Source organism: Anguilla anguilla, chromosome 1, assembly GCF_013347855.1.
Source record: "Anguilla anguilla isolate fAngAng1 chromosome 1, fAngAng1.pri, whole genome shotgun sequence".
NCBI lineage: Eukaryota > Metazoa > Chordata > Actinopteri > Anguilliformes > Anguillidae > Anguilla > Anguilla anguilla.
In genome coordinates this window covers 82508252-82535946 of record NC_049201.1, presented here as the reverse complement: position 1 = coordinate 82535946, position 27695 = coordinate 82508252, and the positions used below count along the sequence as shown (strand labels likewise).

The 27695-nt window shown below is 43.3% G+C and overlaps 2 protein-coding genes across 6 annotated transcripts; both read left to right on the top strand.

Annotated features, from left to right (window-relative positions):
- Positions 1-179: 179 nt before the first annotated feature.
- LOC118228002 (sulfotransferase 2B1-like) lies at positions 180-11737 on the top strand. Of its 4 annotated transcripts, XM_035419189.1 has the most exons (7): positions 1491-1822; positions 5900-6108; positions 7634-7760; positions 7950-8044; positions 8864-9044; positions 9557-9746; positions 11610-11737. In XM_035419189.1, the coding sequence occupies exons 1-6, from the start codon at positions 1690-1692 to the stop codon at positions 9670-9672; spliced, it is 861 nt and encodes a 286-aa protein (XP_035275080.1). In that variant the 5' UTR covers positions 1491-1689; the 3' UTR covers positions 9673-9746; positions 11610-11737. The 4 variants fall into 4 exon arrangements, with proteins under 4 accessions (XP_035275071.1, XP_035275064.1, XP_035275055.1 ...); XM_035419180.1 differs by lacking the exons at positions 9557-9746; positions 11610-11737 and adding an exon at positions 180-288 and having other exon boundaries at positions 1780-1822; positions 8189-8887; XM_035419173.1 differs by lacking the exons at positions 1491-1822; positions 9557-9746; positions 11610-11737 and adding an exon at positions 180-288 and having other exon boundaries at positions 8189-8887.
- A 4932-nt stretch (positions 11738-16669) lies between these two features.
- Positions 16670-27465, top strand: LOC118227988 (sulfotransferase 2B1-like). 2 transcript variants are annotated; one of them, XM_035419153.1, is made up of 7 exons: positions 16670-16922; positions 17803-17845; positions 21957-22165; positions 23001-23127; positions 23317-23411; positions 25205-25385; positions 25664-27465. In XM_035419153.1, exons 1-7 carry the CDS (start codon positions 16887-16889, stop codon positions 25777-25779), a joined length of 807 nt encoding a protein of 268 aa, XP_035275044.1. In that variant the 5' UTR covers positions 16670-16886; the 3' UTR covers positions 25780-27465. The 2 variants fall into 2 exon arrangements, with proteins under 2 accessions (XP_035275044.1, XP_035275036.1); XM_035419145.1 differs by lacking the exon at positions 16670-16922 and having other exon boundaries at positions 16983-17845.
- Positions 27466-27695: the final 230 nt, after the last annotated feature.

The window sequence follows — 27695 nt, the reverse complement described above, 5'->3', positions numbered from 1 at the left end:
TTCCTCCCCCTCCCATACGCATTTCTCGCGGATTTATCTGATGAACACCCCTAAAACAGCAAGCGCATCTCAGTTGTACCCAATTCCGGACCGTTGCACGCACTGGACTAGTTACGCGGTTGCCATTCCGGAGCAATTAATGCTTACTATGGCAACGTCTGGCAAGTATTTTATTTAATCATGGACTACTGATGCCAAACATAGCTCATTCTGAAGAAAGTATCAAGTACGCTATGGCGTTTGAAGTTCAGGATGAGGATGTCTTTGCAATCACTTATCCAAAGTCTGGTAGGTTAAATATATAAGCCTATACGTTTTATTAAGCTAACATAGGCATCTGTTCCATTTTATGTTGTCCTTGATTAACCTAATAGTTTACCTAACAAGCCGTTTGTTATAGCCTTTCACTGAGCCGTATCCCGGTAGTAACCTACCTTGTAGTCCTTCCTATTGCCAAATACCTGTTATTACATATCGATGTAGCCTGCATGTAGGTTGTATGTAAAATACACATCGTACGCAGTAAAATGACCAGTGTTTATTCAACTCTAACAATGTTAATTAAACTCTGATTAAACTCACTGTGGAATGTGGGAAAATGGTATCTGTTAAGAGTTGAATTAGCATTACATGAAAAAAGATTCCCAACGCGCTTCAAGCCGGCTAAATAAAAGATGACTGGATAGATGGTCAACAGCCAGGACGGTCAAACTAGACAAAAAGACTTCGTACCCGAACACTGGAGCGCACTTTTCTCCGGGAAAAATACACCGTTTTGATAAACAGGGTTGTCCTTACAGCTTTTTTGATTCTCAGAAAATCAAACGTCAGCCGTGAAGCTGAATTAACTCTGGACATTTCACTGTGTACTGTCTCTGGAATACACTGTCACACAAGTTGTAGGTTAATTCTTGCCGGCGTCGAGCCTATTCTATAAATCATTTTTATTTCCTTCACTATGCACAGCAGCAAATACACACACAATACACCAACAATACACCACCGTAGAGCTACACAACCCACCGATGCAACAAAGTACACTGCAAACACACGATTATTTACACGGAATACGCGCGATCCCGGACAAGCCCCCAATTTGTTACGTCTCTCTTAGGGTCTAGGGGTAGGAGGGAGTACGTAACATATATATATAAAAAAATAAAGTAAAATGGATGTAGCCAAAGTAATGAAATAAACAAAACCAAACAGCGCTAGAACAAAATATAATCTAACTATATAAGAAAAATAAGACTATCTAGCTACTCTTACAAACCAAAAATACATAGTTGGCAACCACCCCTTTACTAATGTGTCTATACAAGTTTTCTTCCTGCGTGTGGCACCAATGTATAGAGGCCTCCGTCTTACCTGCCCAGGGCCTTAACCACACACAGACAACCACACATACACAAGCAGGGAAAAACGTTTACGCGCACACTCACAGGTCTCCAATCTCTACAACCACACAGCAAAAACGAGCAGAGATCACAACAACAGAGAGACGACGAGCTGCAGGAGCCACGTAGCTTTTATATTCCAGAGGAGGGATGTGATTGGTGGAGGCGGGACCAGGTTAATGATGATTGACAGCGGGGACAGCGAATGGAATGATGAATGGCTCTCCTGCAGTATTACAGAGGGGGAAGAAAACACACACGACGTGGAACGTAACAAATAGTCTTATTCGGCATGGATGAAAAATATGTACACTTCAATGGGTATCTGCTTCCGAAAGAGACTCATTCTGCTGAGAGTTTGAAGTATGCCGCTGAATTTCAGGTTCATGACGATGACGTTTTCGCTGTCACTTACCCGAAGTCCGGTGAGTAGGCTCGTTAAGAACTGCCGAATTCATTGCTTGAAAGAATATGAGCTACAAATCACTATGTTGACATTCCGGACAGTGTGGTTTTAACTTTTAACTAAATGTTAGACTAAATAGTGTGATGCGGATCTATGCAATAGATTTTGTAGCCTCGATTTGTTTGAAAAGTTAATGTCTCAGCTATAAATAACTATATTTTAATATCCATTGATTTCGGTTAAGTGTTGGGCACAAATGCACAGAATCAAATTTACAATTATGCCTGACTTCTAAAGTAAAAAGTAACATCGATGCACTGTCAGTGCACCTTTGCAACGATTGAATGGCTATATATGCTCTAATTTTGTATGTTTCCTTGTTAAATGATCTGTTAAAGTGAGCCCAGATACCAGTTTTGTTTTATGTTTGTGTGGAACGCCCATTGTGATTACATTGCGGGAGAACATTCGAAAGCCTATGTGTGTGGAGCGATTGAGCGCGAGAACGAGGAATGGAAGGATTTTTGAATAAGGAAAACGATCCACAAGTATAATAGGGTCAACGCCGTCAGTTCCATAACAAGAACAAGAACAACAACCGATTAGTGATGCCAACTTAGCAATTTTGTTGCTAGATTTAGCAGCTTTTCAGACTACCCTGGCAACTTTTTTTTTTTTTTTTCATGAAGCACCTAGCAACAAATTTAGCAACTTTTGAAAAGTGACTCAAACGATAAAATGCACGCATTTTTCCTCTAAATGAGACAAAAACGATTTTTCCTGTCACACTCAGACACGGTCTATGGTCACAACACGTGGTCTGTCTGCCTGGTTGCAAAAGTGCATTGTGAGTGACGTCAGCAGTAGTGACGGCTCGGCTCAATAGCCAGGCACAGGCAGCAGCAGCAATCATTGTTGGCTGACTGCAGCAGCAGTAGTATCCGTTGGACGAGACAAACTTAATTTTTTTTGGTCAAATCATTTAAACACATTCAGTTCAGAGTAGGCTACAATTGTTTGGTTAGGAAGTCACAATTTAAAAAATTTTTTTTAGAATTCCCTCCACAAGCATTAACAATCTGAAAAGGGTTAAGCCTTCAGTAACGTTTTTGTTCAATAATTCATGTTCAGATGGCCAGTCAATTTGAGTAACGTCGTCATTGTGTATTCTATGTAATGACGCAGTTTTACGTCATTACGCAATGATGTCATCACACAATGACATCACAATGTCATTTATCAACTTTTAGAAACAAATCAACCTGCCTGTAGCAACTTCCCCTGAAAATTAGTTGGCAACACTGCAACGGATAACTAGAAAGGTTACAATTCCTGAAGGAATTGTGTGGGCTTGCTTCAAATTCCAACTGGCACTGTCCTCAAGCCTCAATGCATTTCAATGAGGGCGCATAATTACATTACATTACATTACATTACAGGCATTTGGCAGATGCTGTTATCCAGAGCGACGTACAACAAAGTGTATAACCATAACTAGGAACAAGTATGACGAAAACCCTAGAGAGAAGTACCGGTCCAAGTGCAGGGAACAACCGCATAGTTCAACTTGGACCTTGAAGGTTAAACTGATTAACACTAACACAACGAGAACGGCAACAACGCAGTCTATGGAAAAAATACAAGCAGTAGTTAAGACAGTTAATGCACCTAAGTCACCTACGAAACAGCTGCCTAGTTACAACCCTAAGCTTACAGTCATTTACAGGGGGGTAGGGAGGGATGGGGAGAGGTGCAGCCTGAAGAGGTGAGTCTTCAGTCGTTGCTTGTAATGGGTCAGTGTCTCAGCTGTTCTGACCTCCACGGGGAGGTCATTCCACCATCGTGGGGCCAGAACAGACAGGAGACGTGTTCTGGAAGTGCAGGTGCGAAGAGGGGGAGGTGCCAGGCGTCCTGAGGTAGCAGAACAGAGGGATCTGGCTGGCATAACTCAGAAGAAGCACGAAACCGTCCAGACCCACGGCGCAGCGCAGCGTTACATATACAGCCGGGGATCAGCAAGTAGCGATTATGTTCCAGGGATTAGTCATATCATAAAAGTGTCATGAGTAAAACTTGGCTAACTATATAGCTAGCTAGCTATGGCATGTACTCACCTCTGTAATGTTATTTGTTGTCCTCCGTGTGTCCATACATCTGTATCGGTGGTTGTAGCGTCCATGTGTCCATACATCTGTATCGGTGGTTGTAGCGTCCATGTGTCCATACATCTGTATCGGTGGTTGTAGCGTCCGTGTGTCCATACATCTGTATCGGTGGTTGCAGCGTCCGTGTGTCCATACATCTGTATCGGTGGTTGTAGCGTCCGTGTGTCCATACATCTGTATCGGTAATTGTAGCTGTGTGTCATTAGCGTCTACTCATGCGTGCAGGATAGCATCCGTAGCTGTGTGTCTGTAGCTCCTACTCATGCGTGCAGGATAGCATCCATACGCGGGTTGTACCTGTGTGTCCGTAGCTCCTACTCATGCGTGCAGGATAGCATCCGTACGCGGTAACTAGGTTAACTAAAGTAGGCAAAACGCTAACATGTTAGGGTTACGGTTAGCTAAAGTAACGTTAGACGATAAAGATGTACTTGAAAATCATGTGCCGTTGGAAGTGCGTCCAACTAAAGGTCCATGAGTGAGTGACCACCTGTGCATGCGTCCTACTAAAGCGTCGCACTAAATGTCCATGAGTGACCCTGTATGGAGTGACCACAAAAAAGTTGAATATTTTAAAAAGTTTTGAATATTTCAAAAATCTGAATACAAGCAGCAATGTCTGGAACTAGTCGGTCGTTTTGGTGTAAAAAGTTTGAATGTAGTGCAAAAACTGTAGGACTAGTTAGAGCTAGAAAAATTGGCCGGAAAGTGCAGATAATAAATATGAAAGATATCAAGAGTTGGCTTGCCAAAGCAAGCCCACTAAATATTTCACAAAGCACGTTTGACTAGATGCCGTTTACGTCACCAAGGCAACATATGCGTTGGGGCTTGCCTGGGTGGGAGCAGGCTAATGTGGTTCAACCTCGATTTATTTGCAGCTGGTGTCACAGTGACACCGATTCGGACGGACCAATGGCTTAGAAGCAACACTTTACAGACCTTTTTTTCTCCAAATGGTTCATCATGCTGTCATATTAAAACATTTATAACTCAATTTGACTGTTTTTATTTGCAGGTTATGTTTAAGTTCATAGATAATTCCTTTTTATGGCATAACATTATTGTACCATTTCAAATTCATGCTTTTTATTTGCAGGATATGGCAAAAATGGCATCATGTACCTTATTGTATCTTGTATCATTATCTTGATGTTGTAGCTTGTCATGCATCCTAGTTTGACTATGAGTATAGGTTAGGTCAGGGTAATCTTTACTGTGTGAACTGGACTTAATGTGTTCATGGCTATGAATAACTGTAGAAAATGGGTATTGTACCTTATTAGACCTGTGTTTTGTAGTTGCTCCAGTGACCTTCGGTATGCACTTATTGTATGTCACTTTGGATAAAAGCGTCTGCTATATAAATGTAATGTAATGTAACCAACAGCATAGACATATTCTCAGCATAGATGCTGGAAGTGAAAACACTGGACTCAATTGTGTAGTGTGTAAAAACAAATATGTTTTGAATGTTTTGTTTCAATTATGGCATATCCATTCATTGACATCCCTGTAGATGAGGGGGGGACAAATGTAAGGAATTATTTTTTAACATAACCTGCCAATAAAAACAAAGTCAAAACTCAAGTTGTGAATGTTTTAATATGACAACATAAAAAGGAATTTCTTAATGATGATAATACTACTACGACTACTACTACTACTACTACTACTACTACTAATAATAATAATAATAATAATAATAATAATAAATTAGATTTTTTCCCTCAATGTATGAACTTTGGGCTGTTGAACTACATGAAAGATGCTGTATGGATAAAGATGATGGTGATGATGATGATCATTATTGCTATCACACTTATAATAAATATCCCATTGTCATAATACCAATAGTGATAGTGACCATTTGATAAACATAAAAAACATTAATGAGTTTCCATGGCAATGACAACGGTCTCTCTGCGCAGGCACGACATGGATGCAGGAGATTCTGCCCCCAATCCTGAACGGGGGGGACCTGACTCCGGTGCAGACCATCCCAAACTGGGATCGAGTGCCCTGGCTGGAGGAGACCCGGGCTGCACTGGTGCTGGGTGACCGGCCCCCTCCTCGAGCCATGGTCTCCCACTTGCCCTACCACCTCATGCCCCCCTCTTTCTATACCTCCAAGGCCAAGGTAGGACCTCTTTGGGTGCTCTGGAGCTCCTACTGTTATTTTGCTATGTGTCAGTCTGTGGGCAGTGAGGGCTTCTGGCTGCTGTGATCTGCCTCTGCATGCCTGGATGTTGACTGGATCCAGAACAGACTTGCTGGAGACAGGAATTGTTCAAGCGGGGGCAGGGGCGTGCGGGCCGGTGGTTGATGGTCTATCAGAACAAAAAGACGGCAAACAGACCACCTGGTTAATCAGCCTCAGGATGCATGAGTATTGATTAGGCATAGACCTGCCAAGATGAGGAAGTACCATGAGGGCTGTATGATAGTCTACCTGCCACCTCACTAGTATATTTTTGCTCTGGGAAAGGGACATAAATTTGGTGGCTGTAAAGCACTGTGTTGTAACCCACCTGCCTTGCTTTTACCCTGTATGGCTTCATACTGTAAAGAAGACTATTTTTGCTTTGTCAATAAATTGTTATCGGCCTTAAATTTTGGAACTACAGGTTCTACTTTACGAAGAACTAAATTCATACAGGGGCCATGTGGGGGGCGGGGGGGGGGGGGGGGGGGGGGGGGGGGGGGGGGGGGGGGGGGGGGGGGGGGGGGGGGGGGGGGGGGGGGGGGGGGGGGGGGGGGGGGGGGGGGGGGGGAGGTTGGGGGGAGAAAAGTAGGCCGTATACTCCAACTTATCGAAAAAGAATCACCAGTGAACACTGTTGTCAGTAGACTCAATATCAACTACGCGTTCTTCGTTTTATGGCACTCCACACCACTGGGGGGTCCAAAAACTAGTCACACACTTTTTAAAGTTGCATTGCACAACTCGGGTTCACTGACGCCTACCTTAATGGAAATTTCATGTTAGGATTTGAGCACATTTCTTTGACTTAAAAATCTCTGCGTGATCGATCATGAAGTTGACGATGTCCTTGCACAAGTTCAGCAATTCTACGTTCAAAAGGGTCTTTATTCTGATTAGGCAAATGTGATTTCAGTGCTAGTTTTGTACTTGGCAGGATTGTTTTGTTTGGGTCTGGATGGGATACTGGAAATTTCAGAAAGTGGTGTCCCATCCAATAGGTTCGCCACAATAGCATATTCATTTCATTAGAGTTAGTTAGGTACTGTAATGCACAGTGAGGATGGAAACTTGGATTGGCTTGGTGTGCAAAAATAGTTTGTGCTCTGGCAAATAGCTACCAAACTCTGGTTTTACTAAAATAACAAAGACAAAAGAAAGTAAAACAGAGCGACAACTATTTCAGTTCCCCGCTCTGCAGCTGGACTGCTTTCCAGCAGACCAGCTCCTCCTACTTTTCAGTTCACTGTTCCCCGTCAGAAACAAGGTGCTTAAAGCTGTGGAGAGCAGCACAGCTTTAAGCACCAGGTCTGATTAGCTAACACAGCCCAGGTGCGTGTGCTCACCCCACCAGCCGGCACAACCGAGACCAATCCGCCTCTCCGGCGGACCGAATGCCACAGGCGGCGTTCGGTTTAAAGACTGTTGCTCACTCCTCATCCCGTCTGTCCCTCCCCTTCAGGTGATCTACGTCACCCGGAACCCCAAAGACATCGCCGTCTCTTCCTTCCACTTCCACAAGATGGCCAGCTTCCTTGACGATCCCGGAACCTTCGACGAGTTCCTGGACAAATTTCTGTCTGGACAGGGTAAGGTAGGAAGAGGAAGGTGAGGAGCAGAGGGCAGAGAATGGGTGTTGGCTGGCGTGGGGGAGGGGGGGAAGGTTGGGTAGGGGGGCAGTAGGTATGGGGGAGTTGGGGAGAAGTGCATCGATTTGTGGTAACGGGTGTTTTTTTCCTGGTTAATATAGTTGCTCTGTTTGCGTTTGTATTGCAAAGTATTGTTCGGAAAGTGGACAGATCACGTGAAAAGCTGGAGAAACACAGATATTGAAGACAGAATCCTCTATGTGACATATGAAGAAATGGTGCAGGTGAGCAACCGCTTTCATGGCAAGAGCACCGCAAAAAAAACCAAAAAAACGCCTCAGCTCTCTTTATTTGTGCACTGTTGCCAACTTTATTGCTATATTCAGTGACTTTTCAGACCCATTTGGTGATTACATTTTTTTAAAAAGAGCCTAACGACGAATCTCACAACGTTTGAGGGGACATTGGAAAGCTTCCTTGGAAAACAGTCGCCAGCACTGCATGGTGGGTCAGCAGTCTTTCCTGCGCTCGCTGTCATTCTGCAGCTCTTCTGGCAGTGGCTGGTCAGTGACTGCAGAGTACAGCCGATTGTCCACCAGGGGGCACAACATTTTCTTATGCAAATTAGTAGGCGATGACATCATTACACATCATAAATATGTAAATTAGCATGTGACATCGTTTAGCGACTTCTAGCGACTTTTTGCTCTTGCATTAGCTAGTTTCCCTGGGAACAAGTTGGCAACACTGTTTTGGGCGGTTTTACTAAGAGCTAGCACACATACCAACAATAAACAAGTAAGAGCAGCCAGTATGTCTGTGTCACATACAAAGCAGCTTATGCCGCTACCATTTTGAATTTACCTAAGAGCAAATGCAGTTTAGTAATTCATGTTCATTTCATTTCTTTCATTTATTTGTTTCTTTTCACAGATCAATTTGCTTGTTTTTTTGTTTCTTTTTGGACAAAAAGTACACAATCAGTCACACTGATTATATACTAGCAGTATAACCATGGATCATATTGACTTGAAATAATATTAATGACATACTTAGAATCCATGATGTTGGAACAGGACTGAACACCGCCATTTTCCCACCAGGACCTGAAGAGAGCCTTGCTTAAGATGGCGCGGTTCCTGGGTCGAGAGCTGAGCCCGGAGGTCCTGGAGAAGGTGGCCAGTCACTGCCAGTTTAGCAACATGAAGACCAACGCCATGTCCAACTACTCCCTGGTGCCACAGGACATCATGGACAGCAGCAAGTCTCCCTTCCTCAGGAAAGGTACGGACAAACAGTGACGGAGGCAGTGCCACTCGACTGACCAGCTGCCCGATGAGCCACGGTGATGTATAAGCTGGGCGTGCGAGGCTTGTTCAGCTGTAGATGGGGGTGAGAGACGGAGTGTAGCACAGTGGGTAAGGAACTGGGCTTGTAACCGAAAGGTCGCAGGTTCGATTCCCGGGTAGGACACTGCCGTTGTACCCTTGAGCAAGGTACTTAACCTGCATTGCTTCAGTATATATCCAGCTGTATAAATGGATACGATGTAAAATGCTATGTAAAAGTTGTGTAAGTCGCTCTGGATAAGAGCGTCTGCTAAATGCCTGTAATGTAATGTAAATGTAATGAGACAGGTTAGGTAAAAGGAAGGGCTTCGCATTCCTTTAATTGAAGGGAGGTGGGCACAGGACACCAGCACACTCATTTCTAATTGCGTGCTGGATGTAATAACATTCCACTTGTGTTTCCCCCGTGTAAGACTGCCAGTGATTCTCTTTCGCTGATTCCTACAGGAACCACCGGAGACTGGAGGAACCACTTCAGTCCCGAACAGGACGCCAGGTTCTCTGCCGTTATTAAAAAGGAGATGCAGGGCGCCGTTTTTAAATTCCCCTGGGATGATGAGTGACGAGAGTCGAAGAAGTGACTTCAGGAACACTTAGAGCACCTCGTCACTCACAGCTGACTGTCAGCGCTAGAGAAGTTAGAAATTATTTTTTTTATACGTTTGTAAAAAAAAAAAATACCTGTGCTCATATGAAATGTGTCAATCACAGTCCTTGTGTGTTTATTTTGCAGCAAATGAAAATATAAATACACAAGACCTGCTTTTTAGTTCTCTAGGTTTCCTAGTTCAAATGTTGATTCGCGTGTTTTCGTTCTCTCTATCATAGGTGCATAAAACGATGTAGAAATCACCACGATTAATTCCACAGTTGCACATTGCAAATTACTTGTTCTGTTATGTTTGAACTTTTATTTTGTGAGACAAAACCCCCTGGCTGCCGCCGAGGTCTGTTGGACACTCATTATGATGTCACAGTTAAAACTGTCCTGAGTTGCAGCCGATTTCTCCTGCCTGGTGGCTACAGCTAACTGGGGCCATACTTTGCTTGCTTGCGGCTGTCCATCGTTGCCGAAGATAACGTCACTTCCTTGGGGGTGTGGTTAGTGGAGTGTTGTGGCTACCGCTGCTGTCGGCGGTGCCATTGGAGGTGGCTGTGAAGCCCGATCCTTGACCCGCATGTCCTGCCACAGCTGGGGCACGGGAGGGCTGGGTCTGGTGATGTGATGCATGGGGTTGTTGGGCGTGGTGATGTCTGCGCTGTCGTTGCGCTTCTCTCTGGGACGCGCGTTTTGATTCCAGGAGGCCGATTCCAGAGTTCACGGATGCGGTCCAGGCTCGGCGGTCCATGGAGGTTGCTTCAAGGGCCACTGGCTTTATTCCACAGTTCTTGAGTGACTCGCTAAGATGGTCCTTGTACCTCCACTTTTGGCCTCCATATAGGGTCTGTCTTGGGAGACGATGTTCAGGCATCCTAAGGACGTGCCCGACCCAGCGGAGTTGGCGCTGTAGCAAAGTTGCTTCCACACTGGTTGTCTGGGTACGTTGGAGGATGGATGTATGGGGTATGCGGTCCTGCCAGGTGACTTTTAGGATGTGCATGAGGCACTTGATGTTAAATGATTCCAGCTGGCGTATGTGGCGTCGATAGGGGGTCCGTGCATCGGCACCGTACAATAAGGTGGAGACACAGCTTTATAAGAAGAGAAATTTGCAATAATGCATTTTTCAAATAGAATATTACGCATGTCATTGATTTCATTTAATTTATTGTGGCACCCATCTTTATTTCATAATTTTAAAGAATCAGCTCTTCAGAGTACATGAGTCCACTCTGGCCGTAGTGTTCTCATATGTACTATCTTAGTTTGCAGTTCAGTTTGGTGGTCCAATTTAAAAATGTTTCCATAAAAACCTGAAAATCTTCCCCAGCAATCTTCTTTTACTGTTGCCTGTAGAGAAGCATCTTCCCTTTTCTTGTACCATTTATTTATTTCAGACCAAATGGTAAATGGACTGCATTTATATAGCGCTTTTATTCAAAGCGCTTTACAATTGATGGCTCTCATTCACCAGAGCAGTTAGGGGTTAGGTGTCTTGCTCAGGGACACTTTGACATGCCCAGGGTGGGGATCGAACCGGCAACCCTCTGACTGCCAGACAACCGCTCTTACCTCCTGAGCTATGTCGCCCCAGACCAGAATCCAGTGTAGAAGCCCTTTTTTGTACCTTTTCCAAAGCTTTTGCATCATTCTGGCGAAGTGCTGCAGAGAACTGAGCCTACATACTCAGTGGTGTGATGAGGCATTGTGTGTGATGAGCTTAATTCTTCCCTTCTGTGTGTTTGTCTGTGCGTGTGTCTGTCTGTGTGTCTGTGTCTGTGCGTGTATCTGTCTGTCTGTCTGTCTGTGTGTCTGTCTGTGCGTGTGTGTGTCTGTCTGTCTGTGTGTCTGTGTGTCTGTCTGTGCGTGTGTCTGTCTGTGCGTGGCACTGCTCTTCAGGTTGTTTGTTCACGTGTTCATGCTGGGCAGCTGGACGTCCCTCCTGGTGAAAGCAGTGCTGACGGGAGCCATTTCCCTCTGTTCCCTCTTCCTCTTCATCACACTCGTGCACAGCAACTGAGAGGCCAGAGGAAAGGCCTCTGGGATATGTTGTACCAAAAAAAAAAAAAAAAAGTTTTTTTTCTTTTTTTCTTTTTTTCTGGACACTTGAAACCTTGACCAAATTATGGTCGTTGGGCCAAAACGTGGTCATTCATGTTTGCAGATCATTTTTTTATTGTATAAATTTGTCATAGTAAAGAGTCTTATGCTGATTGTTTGGACTGGTATTGTTTGTGTGTTCGTGTATGTGTGTTTATATACATAATTGTGCAGACATACACTTAAAACAAAACTGACCAGGGATCTTGAGACCCCATGCAATTTAAATAATCAATACTTTTATCACAAAAATTTTAAGCCGGAAAGCAGGAAACCTTGTTTCTTGCATAAGTAACATCACCAATCAGCAGTGCCACTGTTTTGTGGGCTGCGAAGATTGGCACGTTCCTGATTCGTGACTGTGGCTAATAGCTAGCTACTAGCTTCCATAGTCAGAGGAATTCCTTCACATCACCAGATTGTCAGGTTGTCCTAACAGATGACTGAAGGTGCCCTTCGAGCGTAGTTAGTGTTTCACATCAGCGCTGAATGATGGTGCAAGAATTTGTAAGAAAACTGCATGTTGTACTCGCTTAGGTCTTAGGGCCGCTGAGCTACAGAACAGCATTTCAGCGGTTTCAGTTGCATTCCTACTGCATATTTGTTCTCATCCTGTAATTAATTGTTTGGGCAGCAGAGGTCGCCAAATAGCAAAAAAAATAAAGGCATTTTTACTAACCAGCATTTTAGTGGCAAATGAGGATAATAAAAATGAAGACTTGGTTACATAAATGGTGTTCACTTTTCAAGACAAATACATATAGTTCAAACCTCCATTTATTTATTCTATAGAATTTGTGACATCTGAACAACTTGGTTGTGTGTTTTAAAAAAAAAAAACCCACTTTGGGCAGTAATATGCCAGATTAATTTCCATCTTGCCAAGATCCTTCAGTGTCTTAGTATCCTTAAGGATCTTGTTAGAGTTTTTAAAGATCATGGTGGAACCCTTAAGGATCTTGAACAGGATCTTTTAAGATCTGGGTGGAATTCTTAAGGTTCATGTTAGGATGTTCTCAGATCTTCATAGGGTCTTTATAGATTTTGATGCAATCCTTTAGGATCTTGATAGGATTTTTACAGATGTTGATAGGATCCTTAAAGATCTTGACAGAATCCCTTAAGGTCTTGAAAGATCTTTTAAGGATCTTGACGGATTTGTTTTAGACCTTTAAAGATCTTGATATTATCCATACAGATCTTGTTTAGGATCTTTAAATGTCTTTTCAGGATCTTAAAACATCTCATTTTGGATCCTAAAAGATCTTTCAAATGTCTTAAGTGTTGACTTTTCTTGTGATTATTCACAACCAAATGACAAACAGCTGCAAATCCTGGTTTACCAAAACACACTCGCATTGAAAACTCAATTTCTTTTTCCAATTTTTACTGATCAAAGCCAGCTCCAGCAAACATAACTTGATTTTAATGAGGTTCTTGATTTGATTTAGACTGCCTCAATTCTTACAGAGATAACTGCTGTGTCACAATGATGAAAAAAAAACAGAGTCTCTTGAGGTCACAAAAATGTCTGTATACTGTAGACACTGAAGAAACTAACAAGCCAGTGCAAGCATCTTCATATTTTAGCAAAATGTTTTACAATCCTGAGCCAAGTTCAGCACAAATGTGGGTCATATCCGTTCATATCCTTGAGCAACATTTTCTTGCATTGCCAAGTCTATTAAAATTGAAAAACTTAAATTATTGTTGGCATTTGCTCAATGCAGGGCCTCAGAAAAATAGGCGTTATTTTTCATGTGGGATTTATGCTGATAAAAGATACTCCCTCCTGAATACTTCTTCCATCAATCTCTTCTCTGTACAGGGATATGGTTACTGCCAAAAGAAGATTGGAATCTTTGGGTCACAGGAGGCTGACAATGCTGTTCTGAGGGAACAGGGGTGGTTGAGTTGCTGTAACTTCTCTCATACTGTATGTGAAAAATGTATTATTTAAGTTTGTACCTCTATTCCACAATGTGTTGAATTAATTAAGGAAACTAAGATGAATTTGGGGTTAAACACACACAGTCTACTAGTAAATGGCTGTTAGAGACAAATTTTGGATTGTTGTTTTCCTGACAAACAGTGCACGATTCTTTTTTTTATGTAACCCTGTGAAGATCTCCTGTGGAGCCTTCAAAATCCTGGAATAGGATCTTTTAAAATACTTAAGGATCGTTTATGTGTCCTAGAATGGTCTATCAAGCATGATGCAACAAGATTCAAACCAAGATCTTAAAATAGGACAGCAATCCTAGTACCCAACACAATTTTACTAATTAACTTAAAATCGTATGCAGGATTCTGTGTATTCATACAGGGTGGGGTCTGGAGCCTATCCCAGAATGCACTGGGTGAATGGCAGCAATACACCTTGGACACAGTGCTAGATTGTGTATTTGTGAGTCTTGAGGGTGAGCACTTCCTGTGTGGTCACACCCTGTGTTGTCAGACTTACAGGTAAAAGTAGCCAAGTTTGTGAAACCTGTTTTCCGTCAGCATGTGATAAGAAATATAAAATCTATCAATCATTTGTGGACAGAACCACAGTAAGCATGACATGCAGTTTTCCCATGCTGTTGGCCAAAAACAACATGGATGGGAGCATAATAGAGGTTAATTTACTTGGACAAGCCCACCCCCCCTTTGCGATCTGCTGGAAAAGTGAAAAGAACACCAGCATTCCACCCTCAGGCCAACCTCCACTCTCACGTCTGTCTTCGCTGGTCTATGTGACTCAAAACCAGTGTCTGGCCTGCCTTCTGCTTACACAACATGGCCGAATTCCGGGATGACCCCGTAAGCTTCTCCCAGTTCCTGAAAAGACAATTCTCTCTGGGCAGAGTGAAACAGAGAGGGAGAGATATGTACTGTAGGGTGGAGCACAGAGAATTTTATTTATATTTGTCTGAGATTCAAGTATGATTCATGTTTATGTTTTTGGCACAGTGCTATTTGGAAAGTGGACAGACAGATTGCGTGAACCGCCAGATAAACAGAGATGCTGAAGATGGGATTTTCTGTGGCATTTTCTGTTTCTGGGACGGCCGGCCGACGCATTGTTTAGAGCACTGCACGAAAAACAAGACCTCAGAAACTCCCCGTCCGGGGCCTGTTTCACAAAGCAGAATTACGGGAGTTAGCGGGATGTCTGCACTGCACAGTAAAATCCGGAAACCTCCAAATATGGAACACGGACTGAAGCAGAAGCTCCTGGGCTGGGAGGAGAACTGAGTCCGAAGCTGGTGGAGGTGTTGTTGGATCGCTGCCAGCTTAGCAACATGAAGGCCAACAACTCCCTGGTGCCACAGGACACCATAAGGTAAGATATACCTTATTGAACCCCGTGGGGTAATTCATCCTCTGCATTTGACCCATCCTAGTTTTACTTAGGAGCAGTGGGCAGCTGCCTCTTTGTGCTGCACCCGGGGAGCAACTCCAGTTCTGAGGCCAGTGCCTTGGTCAAGGGCACCTGCAGCTAACATGCATGTCTTTGAGTGTGGGAGGAAACCGGAGTACCCGGAGTAAACCCGCGCGAACATGGGGAGAACATGCAAACTCCACGCCCCAAGCCGAGATTCGAACCCACAAGCTTCTTGCTGTGAGGCGACAGTGCTAACCACTATGCCACCGTGTCCGCCCATGGACAACAGCAAGTCTCCCTGCCTGGGGAAAGATACAGACAAACCCGCGTGCTCGACTGGCGATTAGGTTACCAGCTACCTAATGCAAATGAGGTAGACACACAGCAGTGTTCTTCTTCTTGAAGAAATGCAGTACCAAACCAGCACAGAGGTCCTGAAAGAGGGTGAAGAATACTACATGTAACCAATGCACTCATCAAAACTGAATTTGGCAACATCTTTCTGATTTATTTTCCTTGCTGGGCTTTTAGGAACTTTACGCAACCAGAGGAGCCAGTCGGTCCAGAAAAGAAAGCCAAATTCCTTGTGCGTATGAGAGAGTACTGGAAGGAAGGAATACAGTCAAATTGGCCCTGATGAAGGCCCGTGGCGTCGATTCAAAATGTATCCGCTATTCTGGTTTCCTGTGCAAAATTCCTATGAAATATGCCAAAATAATAAAAGCCAGTTTAGATATATTTTTCCTCTTCCTCCTATTTCATTTCAAATAAGAGTGTCTTGAAGCAAGGTCTGTGATTCATATCTTCCGAATATCCTCCAACGCACACACAAGCTGTCCGGGCCGATTCAAAGCAAACACAAAATCTGAATTATCTATTGAAAACTTAAGAAAGTGAGCTCTCCCTTTAAGAGTTCTTCTTTTGTAGAAAAGCCATGCACCGTGCTTTGTCTTGTTTTATGTTTCATTAGTACGAAGGGAATTCATATTAAATTGCTATTTGTGAACGCAGCAGTAAAGGGTTTAATTTGGTTCACACAAAAAGGCTACAGCTTGGAAGCATCACAGAGATTAAATGTCCGTTTCATGCGGATTTGAAAGCAGGGAATTTGAATAACAATTTCCCCTTTTTTCTCCCACACATATCAATTTCCCCTGTACAATGTGCACTGTAGATCTACCTCAGTTTCACCCCTAACGTCTTTACCGCCTCCCGCAATAACTCCTCATACACACCGAACTTAGGTTTCGAGCCCCCACCCCACACCACACTCCACACTCCCCTTCCCCCCGTGTGTGTCATCTGTGGTACAAGTGCCCTATTGTTGGATACAGAAACACAAAAACTCTCTTCTTCCAACCTAGGTCAAGCAAAGGGACTAATCTGAACGCGCGCACGCGCGCGCACACACACACACACACACAGCGCGCGCGCACTTTCTCTTGAAATCCTCTCTTCCTCCCCCTCCCATACGCATTTCTCGCGGATTTATCTGATGAACACCCCTAAAACAGCAAGCACATCTCAGTTGTACCCAATTCCGGACCGTTGCACGCACTGGACTAGTTACGCGGTTGCCATTCCGGAGCAATTAATGCTTACTATGGCAACGTCTGGCAAGTATTTTATTTATCATGGACTACTGATGCCAAACATAGCTCATTCTGAAGAAAGTATCAAGTACGCTATGGCGTTTGAAGTTCAGGATGAGGATGTCTTTGCAATCACTTATCCAAAGTCTGGTAGGTTAAATATATAAGCCTATACGTTTTATTACGCTAACATAGGCATCTGTTCCATTTTATGTTGTCCTTGATTAACCTAATAGTTTACCTAACAAGCCGTTTGTTATAGCCTTTCACTGAGCCGTATCCCGGTAGTAACCTACCTTGTAGTCCTTCCTATTGCCAAATACCTGTTATTACATATCGATGTAGCCTGCATGTAGGTTGTATGTAAAATACACATCGTACGCAGTAAAATGACCAGTGTTAATTCAACTCTAACAATGTTAATTAGACTCACTGTGGAATGTGGGAAAATGGTATCTGTTAAGAGTTGAATGAGCATTACATGAAAAAAGATTCCCAACGCGCTTCAAGTCGGCTAAACAAAAGATGACTGGATAGATGGTCAACAGCCAGGACGGTCAAACTAGACAAAAAGACTTCGTACCCGAACACTGGAGCGCACTTTTCTCCGGGAAAAATACACCGTTTTGATAAACCGGGTTGTCCTTACAGCTTTTTTGATTCTCAGAAAACCAAACGTCAGCCGTGAAGCTGAATTAACTCTGGACATTTCACTGTGTACTGTCTCTGGAATACACTGTCACACAAGTTGTAGGTTAATTCTTGCTGGCGTCGAGCCTATTCTAATAAATTACGCAAAGATTTGGCACGGGACGCGCACCACTGCCCTTTCGACCGTCTCCTCCAGTAGTCTGGCGACACTTCGCCCGCGGAGAGCTTCGCATATGCTGGCACCATCCCGCAGAATTGAACGCTGTTTGATTCAATAGTCCCATTTGGCATGGATGAAAAATATGTACACTTCAATGGGTATCTTCTTCCAAAAGAGACTCATTCTGCTGAGAGTTTGAAGTATGCCGCTGAATTTCAGGTTCATGACGATGACGTTTTCGCTGTCACTTACCCGAAGTCCGGTGAGTAGGCTCGTTAAGAACTGCCGAATTCATTGCTTGAAAGAATATGAGCTACAAATCACTATGTTGACATTCCGGACAGTGTGGTTTTAACTTTTAACTAAATGTTAGACTAAATAGTGTGATGCGGATCTATGCAATAGATTTTGTAGCCTCGATTTGTTTGAAAAGTTAATGTCTCAGCTATAAATAACTATATTTTAATATCCATTGATTTCGGTTAAGTGTTGGGCACAAATGCACAGAATCAAATTTACAATTATGCCTGACTTCTAAAGTAAAAAGTAACATCGATGCACTGGCAGTGCACCTTTGCAACGATTGAATGGCTATATATGCTCTAATTTTGTATGTTTCCTTGTTAAATGATCTGTTAAAGTGAGTCCAGATACCAGTTTTGTTTTATGTTTGTGTGGAACGCCCATTGTGATTACATTCGAAAGCCTATGTGTGTGGAGCGATTGTGCGCGAGAACGAGGAATGGAAGGATTTTTGAATAAGGAAAACGATCCACAAGTATAATAGGGTAAACGCCGTCAGTTCCATAACAAGAACAAGAACAACAACCGATTAGCGATGCCAACTTTGTTGCAATTTTGTTGCTAGATTTAGCAGCTTTTCAGACTACCCTGGCAACTTTTTTTTTTTTTTTCATGAAGCACCTAGCAACAAATTTAGCAACTTTTGAAAAGTGACTCAAACGATAAAATGCACGCATTTTTCCTCTAAATGAGACAAAAACGATTTTTCCTGTCACACTCAGACACGGTCTATGGTCACAACACGTGGTCTGTCTGCCTGGTTGCAAAAGTGCATTGTGAGTGACGTCAGCAGTAGTGACGGCTGAGCTCAATAGCCAGGCACAGGCAGCAGCAGCAATCATTGTTGGCTGACTGCAGCAGCAGTAGCATCCGTTCGACGAGACAAACTTAATTTTTTTTGGTCAAATCATTTAAACACATTCAGTTCAGAGTAGGCTACAATTGTTTGGTTAGGAAGTCACAATTAAAAAATTTTTTTTTAGAATTCCCTCCACAAGCATTAACAATCTGAAAAGGGTTAAGCCTTCAGTAACGTTTTCGTTCAATAATTCATGTTCAGATGGCCAGTCAATTTGAGTAACGTCGTCATTGTGTATTCTATGTAATGAGGCAGTTTTACGTCATTACGCAATGATGTCATCACACAATGACATCACAATGTCATTTAGCAACTTTTAGAAACAAATCAACCTGCCTGTAGCAACTTCCCCTGAAAATTAGTTGGCAACACTCCAACGGATAACTAGAAAGGTTACAATTCCTGAAGGAATTGTGTGGGCTTGCTTCAAATTCCAACTGGCACTGTCCTCAAGCCTCAATGCATTTCAATGAGGGCGCATAATTACATTACATTACATTACATTACATTACATTACAGGAATTTGGAAGATGCTGTTATCCAGAGCGACGTACAACAAAGTGTATAACCATAACCAGGAACAAGTATGACGAAAACCCTAGAGAGAAGTACCGGTCCAAGTGCAGGGAACAACCACATAGTTCAACTTGGACCCTGAAGGTTAAACTGATTAACACTAACACAACGAGAACGGCAACAACGCAGTCTATGGAAAAAATACAAGCAGTAGTTAAGACAGTTAATGCACCTAAGTCACCTACGAAACAGCTGCCTAGTTACAACCCTAAGCTTACAGTCATTTACAGGGGGGTAGGGAGGGATGGGGAGAGGTGCAGCCTGAAGAGGTGAGTCTTCAGTCGTTGCTTGTAATGGGTCAGTGTCTCAGCTGTTTTGACCTCCACGGGGAGGTCATTCCACCATCGTGGGGCCAGAACAGACAGGAGACGTGTTCTGGAAGTGCAGGTGCGAAGAGGGGGAGGTGCCAGGCGTCCTGAGGTAGCAGAACAGAGGGATCTGGCTGGCATAACTCAGAAGAAGCACGAAACCGTCCAGACCCACGGCGCAGCGCAGCGTTACATTTACAGCCGGGGATCAGCAAGTAGCGATTATGTTCCAGGGATTAGTCATATCATAAAAGTGTCATGAGTAAAACTTGGCTAACTATATAGCTAGCTAGCTATGGCATGTACTCACCTCTGTAATGTTATTTGTTGTCCTCCGTGTGTCCATACATCTGTATCGGTGGTTGTAGCGTCCGTGTGTCCATACATCTGTATCGGTGGTTGTAGCGTCCGTGTGTCCATACATCTGTATCGGTGGTTGTAGCGTCCATGTGTCCATACATCTGTATCGGTGGTTGCAGCGTCCGTGTGTCCATACATCTGTATCGGTGGTTGTAGCGTCCGTGTGTCCATACATCTGTATCGGTGGTTGTAGCGTCCGTGTGTCCATACATCTGTATCGGTGGTTGTAGCGTCCGTGTGTCCATACATCTGTATCGGTAATTGTAGCTGTGTGTCATTAGCGTCTACTCATCCGTGCAGGATAGCATCCATACGCGGGTTGTACCTGTGTGTCCGTAGCTCCTACTCATGCGTGCAGGATAGCATCCGTACGCGGTAACTAGGTTAACTAAAGTAGGCAAAACGCTAACATGTTAGGGTTACGGTTAGCTAAAGTAACGTTAGACGATAAAGATGTACTTGAAAATCATGTGCCGTTGGAAGTGCGTCCAACTAAAGGTCCATGAGTGAGTGACCACCTGTGCATGCGTCCTACTAAAGCGTTGCACTAAATGTCCATGAGTGACCCTGTATGGAGTGACCACAAAAAAGTTGAATATTTTAAAAAGTTTTGAATATTTCAAAAATCTGAATACAAGCAGCAATGTCTGGAACTAGTCGGTCGTTTTGGTGTAAAAAGTTTGAATGTAGTGCAAAAACTGTAGGACTAGTTAGAGCTAGAAAAATTGGCCGGAAAGTGCAGATAATAAATATGAAAGATATCAAGAGTTGGCTTGCCAAAGCAAGCCCACTAAATATTTCACAAAGCACGTTTGACTAGATGCCGTTTACGTCACCAAGGCAACATATGCGTTGGGGCTTGCCTGGGTGGGAGCAGGCTAATGTGGTTCAACCTCGATTTATTTGCAGCTGATGTCACAGTGACACCGATTCGGACGGACCAATGGCTTAGAAGCAACACTTTACAGACCTTTTTTTCTCCAAATGGTTCATCATGCTGTCATATTAAAACATTTATAACTCAATTTGACTGTTTTTATTTGCAGGTTATGTTTAAGTTCATAGATAATTCCTTTTTATGGCATAACATTATTGTACCATTTCAAATTCATGCTTTTTATTTGCAGGATATGGCAAAAATGGCATCATGTACCTTATTGTATCTTGTATCATTATCTTGATGTTGTAGCTTGTCATGCATCCTAGTTTGACTATGAGTATAGGTTAGGTCAGGGTAATCTTTACTGTGTGAACTGGACTTAATGTGTTCATGGCTATGAATAACTGTAGAAAATGGGTATTGTACCTTATTAGACCTGTGTTTTGTAGTTGCTCCAGTGACCTTCGGTATGCACTTATTGTACGTCACTTTGGATAAAAGCGTCTGCTATATAAATGTAATGTAATGTAACCAACAGCATAGACATATTCTCAGCATAGATGCTGGAAGTGAAAACACTGGACTCAATTGTGTAGTGTGTAAAAACAAATATGTTTTGAATGTTTTGTTTCAATTATGGCATATCCGTTCATTGACATCCCTGTAGATGAGGGGGGGGGACAAATGTAAGGAATTATTTTTTAACATAACCTGCCAATAAAAACAAAGTCAAAACTCAAGTTGTGAATGTTTTAATATGACAACATAAAAAGGAATTGCTTAATGATAATACTACTACTACTACTACTACTACTACTACTACTACTACTACTAATAATAATAATAATAATAATAATAATAATAATAATAAATTAGATTTTTTCCCTCAATGTATGAACTTTGGGCTGTTGAACTACATGAAAGATGCTGTATGGATAAAGATGATGGTGATGATGATGATCATTATTGCTATCACACTTATAATAAATATCCCATTGTCATAATACCAATAGTGATAGTGACCATTTGATAAACATAAAAAACATTAATGAGTTTCCATGGCAATGACAACGGTCTCTCTGCGCAGGCACGACATGGATGCAGGAGATTCTGCCCCCAATCCTGAACGGGGGGGACCTGACTCCGGTGCAGACCATCCCAAACTGGGATCGAGTGCCCTGGCTGGAGGAGACCCGGGCTGCCCTGGTGCTGGGTGACCGGCCCTCTCCTCGAGCCATGGTCTCCCACTTGCCCTACCACCTCATGCCCCCCTCTTTCTATACCTCCAAGGCCAAGGTAGGACCTCTTTGGGTGCACATTGCACAACTCGGGTTCACTGACGCCTACCTTAATGGAAATTTTGCGTTAGGATTTGAGCACATTTCTTTGACTTAAAAATCTCTGCGTGATCGATCATGAAGATGACGATGTCCTTGCACAAGTTCAGCAATTCTACGTTCAAAAGGGTCTTGATTCTGATTAGGCAAATGTGATTTCAGTGCTAGTTTTGTACTTGGCAGGATTGTTTTGTTTGGGTCTGGAAGGGATACTGGAAATTTCAGAAAGTGGTGTCCCATCCAATAGGTTCACCACAATAGCATATTCATTTCATTTCATGAATAAAACTTGGGTATTTAATTTTTTTTTCTTGCTTCTTAATCTTTGATAAATATGTAATACAAATAGATTCCTCTAATAGAGTTAGTTAGGTACTGTAATGCACAGTGAGGATGGAAACTTGGATTGGCTTGGTGTGCAAAAATTGTTTGTGCTCTGGCAAATAGCTACCAAACTCTGGTTTTACTAAAATAACAAAGACAAAAGAAAGTAAAACAGAGCGACAACTATTTCAGTTCCCCGCTCTGTAGCTGGACTGCTTTCCTGCAGACCAGCTCCTCCTACTTTTCAGTTCACTGTTCCCCGTCAGAAACAAGGTGCTTAAAGCTGTGGAGAGAGCAGCACAGCTTTAAGCACCAGGTCTGATTAGCTAACACAGCCCAGGTGCGTGTGCTCACCCCACCAGCCGGCACAACCGAGACCAATCCGCCTCTCCGGCGGACCGAATGCCACAGGCGGCGTTCGGTTTAAAGACTGTTGCTCACTCCTCATCCCGTCTGTCCCTCCCCTTCAGGTGATCTACGTCACCCGGAACCCCAAAGACATCGCCGTCTCTTCCTTCCACTTCCACAAGATGGCCAGCTTCCTTGACGATCCCGGAACCTTCGACGAGTTCCTGGACAAATTTCTGTCTGGACAGGGTAAGGTAGGAAGAGGAAGTTGAGGAGCAGAGGGCAGAGAATGGGTGTTGGCTGGCGTGGGGGAGGGGGGGGAGGTTGGGTAGGGGGGCAGTAGGTATGGGGGAGTTGGGGAGAAGCGCATCGATTTGTGGTAATGGGTGTTTTTTTCCTGGTTAATATAGTTGCTCTGTTTGCGTTTGTATTGCAAAGTATTGTTCGGAAAGTGGACAGATCACGTGAAAAGCTGGAGAAACACAGATATTGAAGACAGAATCCTCTATGTGACATATGAAGAAATGGTGCAGGTGAGCAACCGCTTTTATGGCAAGAGCGCCACAACAAACTGTTGCCAACTTTATTGCTATATTCAGTGACTTTCCAGGCCCATTTGGTGATTACATTTTTTTAAAAAGAGCCTAACGACGAATCTCACAACGTTTGAGGGGACATTGGAAAGCTTCCTTGGAAAACAGTCGCCAGCACTGCATGGTGGGTCAGCAGTCTTTCCTGCGCTCGCTGTCATTCTGCAGCTCTTCTGGCAGTGGCTGGTCAGTGACTGCAGAGTACAGTCGACTGTCCACCAGGGGGCACAACATTTTCTTATGCAAATTAGTAGGCGATGACATCATTACACATCATATGTTGTAGTCTGTATTCCCGATCACTTGTCTCCCCAGTACTGTCTCTGTGTCTGTGTTCCCTGAGCTGCTTCACTCCCCTGTACTTGTGTGATTTCACTATTCGGGTGGTTCCGGGTTTTCGTGGTTTCCCCCCTTCTTTCCAGTCTCGCTTTACTTACTTCCTGCCTATTTCTAGTTTTACTAATTTCTACTAATCCCTACTAACTTATAGATTGTAAAGTACTAACCTCACTAATATACTAACATGTGAATATTACTAATGGACTAACACACACTAGTTTTGGGTTTTTGATAGTTTAGATCACTATACTAATACATTAACCAGTCTCCCCTTTTCCATGCTGCGCTGTAGCTCCGCCCCTTTTCTTTCTAGCCTGCTCTAACGCTGAGTTCTGCAATTGCCTGCACCTGTCTCTTGCTCTGACTGCACCTCTCTCTCTCTGCACGTGTTTTACCTGCTTCACCCAGGCCGTCTATTATCATTGTTGTCTATGTGATTCCAGTCCGCGTTTTGTCAGTCCCCTGTCATTGAATTAGTTTTCCTAATGTTCTTCACCTGGATGTTGTTTGTTACTCCTCCCTCACTCACTTAACCCCTCCTTGATTGTTACCTTCCCCAGTGTATAAATGTCAGTCTTTTCCACCAGCTCAGAGTCAGAACGTTGATCGTATTCATTGTGCCGATTATTTGTAAGCCTTTGTCTATCGAGATTCCTGCGACACCCCTTTGCCCGACTTCGAGTTTGCCTGCCCCTTTTGGTTTTGTTTGCTTCTGGTTCGACCTTCGCTTTGCCTTGACTTCTCTTTTGCCTGTCCCTTTGTACCTTCGCCATTCTGATCTCCTGGTTTTTGATTTTTTGCCTGTCTTTTCACTATTCTTTTGGAAACTCGATTCGGCACCGTCCTCTCTCTGATTACCTGGCTTCGAACCTCGGACTGAATAAAGACAACGTTTTTTGGATTTCCCTGGTCTGCGTGTGGGTCCTTACACAGAACATCACATCATAAATATGTAAATTAGCATGTGACATCGTTTAGCGGCTTCTAGCGACTTTTTGCGCTTGCATTTGTTAGTTTCCCTGGGAACAAGTTGGCAACACTGTTTTGGCCGGTTTTACTAAGAGCTAGCACACATACCAACAATAAACAAGTAAGAGCAGCCAGTATGTCTGTGTCAAATACAAAGCAGCTTATGCCGCTACCATTTTGAATTTACCTAAGAGCAAATGCAGTTTAGTAATTCATGTTCATTTCATTTTTTTCATTTATTTGTTTCTTTTCACAGATCAATTTGCTTGTTTTTTTTGTTTCTTTTTGGATAAAAAGTACACAATCAGTCACACTGATTATATACCAGCAGTATAACCGTGGATCATATTGACTTGAAATAATAATAATAACATACTTAGAATCCATGACTGTTGCAACAGGAGTGACCGCAGCCATTTTCCCACCAGGACCTGAAGGGAGCCTTGCTTAAGATGGCGCGGTTCCTGGGTCGAGAGCTGAGCCCGGAGGTCCTGGAGAAGGTGGCCAGTCACTGCCAGTTTAGCAACATGAAGACCAACGCCATGTCCAACTACTCCCTGGTGCCACAGGACATCATGGACAGCAGAAAGTCTCCCTTCCTCAGGAAAGGTACGGACAAACAGTGACGGAGGCAGTGCCACTCGACTGACCAGCTGCCCGATGAGCCACGGTGACGTATAAGCTGGGCGTGCGAGGCTTGTTCAGCTGTAGATGGGGGTGAGAGACAGGTTAGGTAAAAGGAAGGGCTTTGCATTCCTTTAATTGAAGGGAGGTGGGCACAGGACACCAGCACACTCATTTCTAATTGCGTACTGGATGTAATAACACTCCACTTGTGTTTCCCCCGTGTAAGACTGTTAGTGATTCTCTTTCGCTGATTCCTACAGGAACCACAGGAGACTGGAGAAGCCACTTCAGTCCCGAACAGGACGCCAGGTTCTCTGCCGTCATTAAAAAGGAGATGGAGGGCGCCGTTTTTGAATTCCCCTGGGATGATGAGTGACGAGAGTCGAAGAAGTGACTTCAGGAACACTTAGAGCACCTCGTCACTCACAGCTGACTGTCAGCGCTAGAGAAGTTAGAAATTATTTTTTGATACGTTTGTAAAAACAAAATACCGGTGCTCATATGAAATATGTGTCAATCACAGTCCTTGTGTGTTTTCAGCAACTGAAAATATAAATACACAAGACCTGATTTTTAGTTCTCTAGGTTTCCTAGTTCAAATGTTGATTCGCGTGTTTTCGTTCTCACTATCATAGGTGCATAAAACGATGTAGAAGTCACCACGATTATATCCACAGTTGCACATTGCAAATTACTCGTTCTGTTATGTTTGAACTTTTATTTTGTAAGACAAAACCCCCTGGCTGCCGCCGAGGTCTGTTGGACACTCATTATGATGTCACAGTTAAAACTGTCCTGAGTTGCAGCCGATTTCTCCTACCTGGTGGCTACAGCTAACTGGGGCCGTACTTAGTACTTAAATGCCAGACCCACCAGGAAGAGCCAGGGTTCCAATTAAATCTGTGCTTGTTGGCCAGTAGGGGGCAGCATTTAGCTTTGTCGCGTATTTTCCAGTGTCATATGCGATTGGAAGCGTAGCAATCTTACCAGCTTCGCAGTGATTGAGCTGACACCGTCTTGCATCTTCAACTGTAACGGCAACACTGCGCGTGATGCAGCGTGCTACACAGAGGACTTTCTAAACAAAATGCAGCACTCTCCAGTGAGTGCATCGCAGCCTCCATCATCGGCCGTCATTCTGAACATTTACCGCGTAATGTTGAACAGGCCTCATTCCTGCCGGTAACCAATCATTACATTTGTTACTTCGCAGACGCTTTTATCCAAAGCGACGTACAGAAGTGCATTTCATGGTCACGGACAACGGCTGCAAGACACAGGTTAAATATGATGCGATACTCAGTTGCCAAGAAATCAGGACCTGAGCATGTGAAGATGGGCGGCTGAGTTACGTAAAACAGCACGTGATCGAACTGTGGCGTTTGCGCATCGTTACTAACGTAATACGTAAGCGTGGCCCAGTTCTGCTCTGTCGTCTTCCACTGTTCATTGTTTTTCGTGAGACTTCCGGTTGGATGGCGTCCTGAGCAGACGCATCCCTCCGAGCTCTGCAAACGGAGTCCCGATGTAATATTTATTGAAGGCAAAAAACTCCACTTTTACGCCCCCCCCCCCCCGAACTCAGCCTAAAACATGATTAAAAAATAAGAAAAAAACGCTGCGTTAAATTTGTACAAGAATTTTACTCGCATACCATACTTTTTTTTTCTATGCGCTTGTTGTACGTCGCTCTGGATAAGAGCGTCTGCTAAATGCCTGTTATGTAATGTAATGTAATACATGCCAACGGCGGTGTGTGTTTTCACTTTAAAGGGGGGTCAGTAAGGATGTAGGCTTAACGAATTGTGTTGCACGATTTATATATCACAGATTTTCCTTTATTATTGTTTTTTAAAAGTTATTATTTTACCTATGTATTACTGTTTTTTATGACTGAAATAAAAGGTGAAAAAAGAATGAATCGTAAAAAATAAAATAAAATTGTTTTTCGTCAGCATTTGGTAATCTTGCTCGCTGCCACAGGGGAATATACTGTCCCTACTGTTTCTCCGTTCAGCAGTGCCCTGTATTCTGTCTGAAAATAAACGTAGTGACAAGAGCGTATCATTGCGATCGTTATATTTGTACCAGTAATGGAATGAGAGAAAAGAGAGGAGGTCAATGATTTGTTTATTACTACTGAAAGGTTAAAAAATATATATATATACATGAGAAATATTACTACATTTCCAATAAATATAAAATATTCCGTAGTTCAGAGTCAAGCATTGAGTTGTTTGTTTTCTTAATGTTTAGTTATGGTTTCAAATGAGTTATCATTTTGTCAAAGAA

Excerpts from the sequence above, each read along its gene's own strand:
- LOC118228002 (XM_035419189.1), top strand. The coding sequence starts at position 1,690 with ATGGATGAAAAATATGTACACTTCAATGGGTATCTGCTTCCGAAAGAG. Across the intron at positions 6,109-7,633 it reads TCTATACCTCCAAGGCCAAG|GTGATCTACGTCACCCGGAA; the intron begins GTAGGACCTCTT and ends CCTCCCCTTCAG. Across the intron at positions 9,045-9,556 it reads GTCTCCCTTCCTCAGGAAAG|GAACCACCGGAGACTGGAGG; the intron begins GTACGGACAAAC and ends TGATTCCTACAG.
- LOC118227988 (XM_035419145.1), top strand. The coding sequence starts at position 17,713 with ATGGATGAAAAATATGTACACTTCAATGGGTATCTTCTTCCAAAAGAG. Across the intron at positions 22,166-23,000 it reads TCTATACCTCCAAGGCCAAG|GTGATCTACGTCACCCGGAA; the intron begins GTAGGACCTCTT and ends CCTCCCCTTCAG. Across the intron at positions 23,128-23,316 it reads CAAATTTCTGTCTGGACAGG|TATTGTTCGGAAAGTGGACA; the intron begins GTAAGGTAGGAA and ends TGTATTGCAAAG.